Genomic DNA, 8,058 nt, shown 5'->3' on the forward strand with positions numbered 1-8,058 from the left:
CACCCAGGTTGGACCTGTATACAAAATCCCAGGTGCAAGCCGGCATTTTAGTGCAAAATGGGTATCACCGCCTATGGCACAGTTAATCCTCATAGAATCTGCCATTCTATGGGGCCAATGGAGAGACAGGGCCGAGCAGTGACAGCGTCTTGTACACCGATATATTCCAAACAGGATTCATCTCCCATAACTGAAATCAGATTTATTCTCCACAGTCAGGCGCCCTCAGCAAGAGGCAGATAGTATTGTAATAAGGAACGCTACACCTGTAAGACATAGCCAGTGTTTGCTAGAAGAAATATAAATTCAGGAGGTTGGTCTTATGGTAAATATTATAACAAGGAATTACAGAAACACAGGTAGCCCGAGGTAGATAAACACAGAATATATTACCAATCCCGCTGCATTATACAGTCTCCAGCGCAGCCACAATGACAGCCAGCGAATGAATGAAGGCCAGCGAATGATGTGACCGCCAAAGCAAGGGATAAAAACGTAAACCCCAATCTTACAGTGTAGAACAAGACGTATGAAACCTTTCAATCACAGCATGAAGCAATATCGCCCTCGCCGACTGCACAATAAACATTTTTCTCTAACGTCCTAGTGGATGCTGGGACTCCGTCAGGACCATGGGGATAGCGGGCTCCGCAGGAGACAGGGCACATCTAAATAAAGCTTTTAGGATCACATGGTGCGTACTGGCTCCTCCCCCTATGACCCTCCTCCAAGCCTCAGTTAGGTTTTTGTGCCCGTCCGAGAAGGGTGCAATCTAGGTGGCTCTCCTAAAGAGCTGCTTAGAAAAAGTTTTTTTTTAGGTTTAAATCTCAGTGAATCCTGCTGGCAACAGGATCACTGCATCGAGGGACTTAGGGGAGAGATTTCCAACTCACCTGCGTGCAGGATGGATTGGAGTCTTAGGCTACTGGACACTTAGCTCCAGAGGGAGTCGGAACACAGGTCCTCCTGGGGTTCGTCCCGGAGCCGCGCCGCCGATCCCCCTTACAGACGCTGAAGACGGAGGTCCGGAAAGCAGGCGGCAGAAGACTCCTCAGTCTTCATGAAGGTAGCGCACAGCACTGCAGCTGTGCGCCATTGTTGCTACACGTCTCACTGATTCAGTCACGGAGGGTGCAGGGCGCTGCTGGGGGCGCCCTGGGCAGCAATATTAAATACCTTTAGTGGCAAAATAAATACATCACATATAGCCATTAAGGCTATATGTATGTAGTTAACCCAGGCCAGTTTTCTTAAAACCCGGGAGAAAAGCCCGCCGAAAAAGGGGCGGAGCTTATTCTCCTCAGCACTCAGCGCCATTTTCCTGCTCAGCTCCGCTGGTGAGGAAGGCTCCCAGGACTCTCCCCTGCACTGCACTACAGAAACAGGGTAACAAAGAGAAGGGGGGCATAATTTGGCGATATTGATATATTAAAAGCGCTTATATCAAAAACAACACCTTCTAGGGTTGTTTATATACATTTATAGCGTTTTTGGTGTGTGCTGGCAAACTCTCCCTCTGTCTCCCCAAAGGGCTAAGAGGGTCCTGTCTTCGATTAGAGCATTCCCTGTGTGGCTGCTGTGTGTCGGTACGTGTGTGTCGACATGTATGAGGACGATGTTGGTGTGGAGGCAGAGCAATTGCCGGTAATGGTGATGTCACCCCCTAGGGAGTCGACACCGGAATGGATGGCTTTAGTTATGGAATTACGTGATAATGTTAGCACATTACAAAAGTCAGTTGACGAAATGAGACGGCCGGAAAACCAGTTAGTACCGGCTCAGGCGTCTCAGACACCGTCAGGGGCTGTAAAACGTCCCTTACCTCAGTCAGTCGACACGGGTACCGACACAGATGAATCTAGTGTCGACGGTGAAGAAACAAACGTATTTTCCAATAGGGCCACACGTTATATGATCACGGCAATGAAGGAGGCTTTGCAGATCTCTGATACTGCTGGTACCTCAAAAAGGGGTATTATGTGGGGGGTGAAAAAACTACCTGTAGCTTTTCCAGAATCAGAGGAATTGAATGACGTGTGTGACGAAGCGTGGGTTAACCCAGATAGAAAACTGCTAATTTCCAAGAAGTTATTGGCATTATACCCTTTCCCACCAGAGGTTAGGGCGCGCTGGGAAACACCCCCTAGGGTGGATAAGGCGCTCACACGTTTATCAAAGCAAGTGGCGTTGCCGTCTCCTGATACGGCCGCCCTCAAGGATCCAGCAGATAGGAGGCTGGAAACTACACTGAAGAGTATATACACACATACTGGTGTTATACTGCGACCGGCAATAGCCTCAGCCTGGATGTGCAGTGCTGGGGTAGTGTGGTTGGATTCTCTGACGGAAAATATTGATACCCTGGATAGGGACAGTATTTTATTGACTCTAGAGCAATTAAAGGATGCTTTTCTTTATATGCGAGATGCTCAGAGGGATATTTGTACTCTAGCATCAAGAGTAAGCGCGATGTCCATATCTGCCAGAAGAAGTTTATGGACGCGACAGTGGTCAGGTGATGCGGATTCCAAAAGGCATATGGAAGTATTGCCATATAAAAGGAGAGGAATTATTTGGGGTCGGTCTTTCGGACCTGGTGGCCACGGCAACTGCCGGCAAATCCACTTTTTTACCTCAGACCCCCTCCCAACAGAAAAAGACACCGTCTTTTCAGCCGCAGTCCTTTCGCTCTTATAAAAACAAGCGACCAAAAGGACAGTCTTATCTGCCGCGAGGCAGAGGAAAAGGTAAGAGAGGGCAGCAAGCAGCCCCTGCCCAGGACCAGAAGCCCGCCCCGGGTTCTACAAAGCCATCAGCATGACGCTGGGGCTTTACAAGCGGACTCAGGAGCGGTGGGGGGGGGGTCGACTCAAGATTTTCAGCAATCAGTGGGCTCGCTCACAAGTGGACCCGTGGATCCTGCAGATAATATCTCAGGGTTACATGTTGGAGTTCGAAAGGTCTCCCCCTCGCCGGTTCCTAAAGTCTGCTTTACCAACGTCTCCCTCAGAAAGGACGTCGGTTTTGGAAGCCATTCACAAGCTGTATTCTCAGCAGGTGATAGTCAAGGTACCCCTCCTACAACAGGGAAAGGGGTATTATTCCACACTATTTGTGGTACCGAAGCCGGACGGTTCGGTAAGACCTATTCTAAACCTGAAATCCTTGAACCTGTACATACAGAAATTCAAGTTCAAGATGGAGTCACTCAGAGCAGTGATAGCGAATCTGGAAGAAGGGGACTTCATGGTGTCCCTGGACATAAAAGATGCTTATCTGCATGTCCCAATTTACCTTTCACACCAAGGGTATCTCAGGTTCATGATACAAGACTGTCATTATCAGTTTCAAACGCTGCCGTTTGGTTTGTCCACGGCCCCTCGGGTCTTTACCAAGGTAATGACCGAAATGATGGTTCTTCTACGAAGAAAAGGCATATTAATTATCCCTTACTTGGACGATCTCCTGATAAGGGCAAAGTCCAGAGAACAGCTGGAAGTCGGTGTAGCACTAACCCAGGTAGTGCTTCAGCAACACGGGTGGATTCTGAATCTTCCAAAATCTCAATTGACCCCGACAACTCGTCTGCTGTTCCTGGGAATGATTCTGGACACGGTTCAGAAAAAGGTGTTTCTCCCGGAGGAGAAAGCAAGGGAGTTATCCGAACTTGTCAGGAACCTCCTAAAACCAGGAACTGTGTCAGTACATCAATGCACAAGAGTCCTGGGAAAGATGGTGGCTTCTTACGAAGCGATTCCATTCGGCAGATTCCATGCACGGACATTTCAGTGGGATCTGCTGGACAAATGGTCCGGATCGCATCTGCACATGCATCAGCGGATAACACTGTCACCAAGAACAAGGTTGTCTCTCCTGTGGTGGTTGCAGAGTGCCCATCTGTTAGAGGGCCGCAGATTCGGCATACAGGACTGGGTCCTGGTGACTACGGATGCCAGCCTACGAGGCTGGGGAGCAGTCACACAGGGAAGAAACTTCCAGGGCGTGTGGTCAAACCTGGAGACGTCCCTTCACATAAATATACTGGAGCTAAGAGCGATCTACAATGCTCTAAGCCTGGCAAAATCGCTGCTTCAGGGTCAGCCGGTGTTGATCCAGTCGGACAACATCACGGCAGTCGCCCACGTAAACCGACAAGGCGGTACGAGAAGCAGAAGAGCAATGACAGAAGCTGCAAGGATTCTGCGCTGGGCGGAGAATCATGTCATAGCACTGTCAGCAGTGTTCATCCCGGGAGTGGACAACTGGGAAGCAGACTTCCTCAGCAGACACGACCTTCACCCGGGAGAGTGGGGACTTCATCCAGAAGTCTTCCACATGATTGTGAACCGTTGGGAAAAACCAAAGGTGGACATGATGGCGTCTCGCCTCAACAAAAAATTGGACAGATATTGCGCCAGGTCAAGAGACCCTCAGGCAATAGCTGTGGACGCTCTGGTAACACCGTGGGTGTACCAGTCAGTGTATGTGTTCCCTCCTCTGCCTCTCATACCAAAGGTACTGAGAATTATACGGAAAAGAGGAGTAAGAACAATACTGGTGGCTCCGGACTGGCCAAGAAGAACTTGGTATCTGGAACTTCAAGAGATGCTCACGGAGGATCCGTGGCCTCTACCTCTAAGAAGGGATCTGCTTCAGCAGGGACCTTGTATGTTCCAAGACTTACCGCGTCTGCGTTTGACGGCATGGCGGTTGAACGCCGGATTCTAAAAGAAAAGGGCATTCCAGAGGAAGTTATTCCTACCTTGATTAAGGCTAGAAAGGAAGTGACTGTACAACATTATCACCGCATTTGGCGGAAATATGTTGCGTGGTGTGAGGCCAAGAAGGCTCCAACGGAAGAATTTCAATTGGGTCGATTCTTACATTTCCTGCAAGCAGGATTGTCTATGGGCCTAAAATTGGGGTCCATTAAAGTTCAAATTTCGGCCTTATCAATCTTCTTCCAGAAGGAATTGGCATCAGTGCCTGAAGTACAAACTTTTGTCAAAGGTGTACTACATATACAACCCCCAATAGTGCCTCCAGTGGCACCGTGGGATTTGAACGTAGTTTTGAATTTTCTCAAATCTCATTGGTTTGAGCCTCTAAAATCGGTAGATTTAAAATACCTTACATGGAAGGTAACCATGCTATTGGCCCTGGCTTCAGCCAGGAGAGTTTCAGAGTTGGCGGCTTTATCATACAAAAGCCCATATCTGATTTTCCATTCGGACAGGGCAGAACTGCGGACACGTCCTCATTTTCTCCCTAAGGTGGTTTCGGCTTTTCACTTGAACCAGCCTATTGTGGTGCCTGCGGCTACTAGCGACTTGGAGGACTCCAAGTTACTGGACGTTGTCAGAGCATTAAAAATATATATATTTCAAGGACAGCTGGAGTCAGAAAATCTGACTCGTTGTTTATATTGTATGCACCCAACAAGATGGGTGCTCCTGCGTCTAAACAGACGATTGCACGTTGGATCTGTAGCACAATCCAACTTGCACATTCTGTGGCAGGCCTGCCACAGCCTAAATCTGTAAAGGCCCACTCCACAAGGAAAGTGGGCTCATCTTGGGCGGCTGCCCGAGGGGTCTCGGCATTACAACTTTGCCGAGCAGCTACGTGGTCAGGGGAGAACACGTTTGTAAAATTTTACAAATTTGATACTCTGGCTAAGGAGGACCTGGAGTTCTCTCATTCGGTGCTGCAGAGTCATCCGCACTCTCCCGCCCGTTTGGGAGCTTTGGTATGATCCCCATGGTCCTGACGGAGTCCCAGCATCCACTAGGACGTTAGAGAAAATAAGAATTTACTTACCGATAATTCTATTTCTCATAGTCCGTAGTGGATGCTGGGCGCCCATCCCAAGTGCGGATTGTCTGCAATACTTGTACATAGTTATTGTTACAAAGATCGGGTTATTACTATTGTTGTGAGCCATCTTTTCAGAGGCTACTTCGTTTTTTGTTATCATACTGTTAACTGGGTTCAGATCACAAGTTGTACGGTGTGATTGGTGTGGCTGGTATGAGTCTTACCCGGGATTCAAGATCCTTCCTTATTGTGTACGCTCGTCCGGGCACAGTACCTAACTGAGGCTTGGAGGAGGGTCATAGGGGGAGGAGCCAGTACGCACCATGTGATCCTAAAAGCTTTATTTAGATGTGCCCTGTCTCCTGCGGAGCCCGCTATCCCCATGGTCCTGACGGAGTCCCAGCATCCACTACGGACTATGAGAAATAGAATTATCGGTAAGTAAATTCTTATTATTACTTATAGTTACTTATATAGTACCAGCATATTCCATTGCAACAAAGTAACGGTGCACAACCTCCAGTGTGACCGTGCGATTCACATCATGCCGCAGTGGGAGGGGCACTACGACACTGACCTGCACAACTTCAGGAAGGAACGTCTGAGAGGTTCGCAACACATAACAATATGAAACACAGGAGATCCATTACAGGCCCCCATACATCTATGCAGCAATACCGTAATTCTCGTGGAAATGCCAATCAGCGGCCTTCAGTGATCGCCGACCATTTGGGAATCAGGGATATTTACCATGTTATAAACATACTTGCCTACCTGACCCTCTCCATGAGGGAGAAAATGCTCTGTTCCTGGACTTTCCTGGTAATGTATGATTGCCATCACCTGTGGTGAAACACCTTTCTTATCAATTACCTATCTCACCACGGGTGATGGCAATCATACATTACCAGGAAAGTCAAGGAACAGAGAATTTTCTCCCTCATGGAAAGGGTCAGGTAGGCCAAGTATGGTTATAAATGCCTGCTTTGCCGATCCCAACGGTTTCCAATCGGGGAATTAGGATTTTTATACTGTTTAGGCCTTTAGACAATACTACAGTGGTTCACAAATGCAGTCCTCAAGGAATCCCAACAGTCCAGGTTTTAAGAATATCCATGGTTAAGCACAGGTCGCTTATTTAGTATCTCAAATCAGTCTGATTATACCATTACACAGATATGGTATAGACCAGGGCTGGCCAAACCATTCCTTATCTATCTACTAACAACTCACATTTTCCAGACCTCCTAGCTGGTGCACAGGTGTAGTCATTACTAATGAAGATGTGCTGCATTCATTCCTAATTGACCATTCTACAGATCTCCAGGAGGCCTGGAAAACATGAACTGTTGGTAGATCTCGAGGACCGGTTTAGCCAGCCCTGGTATAGGGCGTCTTTGAGGACCGGGTTTGTGTAACCCTGCAGTAATATACGTACAGTATAAGCGAAGAAAAAATACCAACACATTCAGTGACAGACGGAAAATAATAGTTATGTGGACTCAATGGTAATGTAAATTCCGATATCAATAGATTTGCTTAGACCTACACAATCAGGAGACATAATATGTCAAATACAACTCATTCTGATAACCAAATAACTCAGGGTTATCGACATTCAAACACAGAGAGTCTGGAAGCAGACGTGTAACCTGAGCTGTGTAAGGGCTGGGCGGTGAGAAGGGGGGGGGGGGGGGTGCTGACACACCTGGAGAGACCACTCACCTGTACACAGGTAGCAGACGACTGTGTCTCTTCTCTGCATGGTTGGGGTCTGTGTGCCCTGTTCTCCAGTCACCCAGGGTATAAATCACTAGGACTACAGTCGCAGGTTGGATCAGAGTCAGCTCACACTGAGCCTCAGGTGGATGGTCCCTCCCTAAACCTCTCTCTTCCTGCAGGTATCAGCCAATGGCGGCTGGCAATAGGCTTCTAGTCTCTGCCTGTCCTCCTCACCCACCTGCCCCTCCTATCCTACACACCCATTACTACATACAGCAGCAGTGCTAATTCATTCATTAACATTTACTTATATAGCGCCAGCACATTCCGTTTCGCTTTACAACTGGGAACAAAAGCAGTAAAATAACAAGACAGGGTAATATAATAACAAAAGATACACCTTATTTGTAATATATTGATTACATGACTGAATAAACTGCTAATAATCACAATAATAACACATCAAAAAGCTCTTATTATTTTGCAAAACTTTGGTTTATGTATAAGTTTGCTGTCTTA

At 47.6% G+C, this 8,058-nt stretch overlaps 1 protein-coding gene across 1 annotated transcript in view; it reads right to left on the bottom strand.

Moving 5' to 3' along the window:
- The window catches only part of GPA33 (glycoprotein A33), a 99,423-nt gene extending 91,630 nt beyond the window's left edge, over positions 1 to 7,793 (bottom strand). The window contains exon 1 of the mRNA XM_063956736.1: positions 7,543 to 7,793. Coding sequence (XP_063812806.1) covers positions 7,543 to 7,582 — 40 coding nt within the window. The 5' untranslated portion in view covers positions 7,583 to 7,793. The remainder of the gene's footprint in view (positions 1 to 7,542) is intronic.
- Between the last annotated feature and the right edge of the window lie 265 nt (positions 7,794 to 8,058).

The sequence above is a fragment of the Pseudophryne corroboree genome, chromosome 2 (assembly GCF_028390025.1).
Source record: "Pseudophryne corroboree isolate aPseCor3 chromosome 2, aPseCor3.hap2, whole genome shotgun sequence".
Lineage (NCBI taxonomy): Eukaryota > Metazoa > Chordata > Amphibia > Anura > Myobatrachidae > Pseudophryne > Pseudophryne corroboree.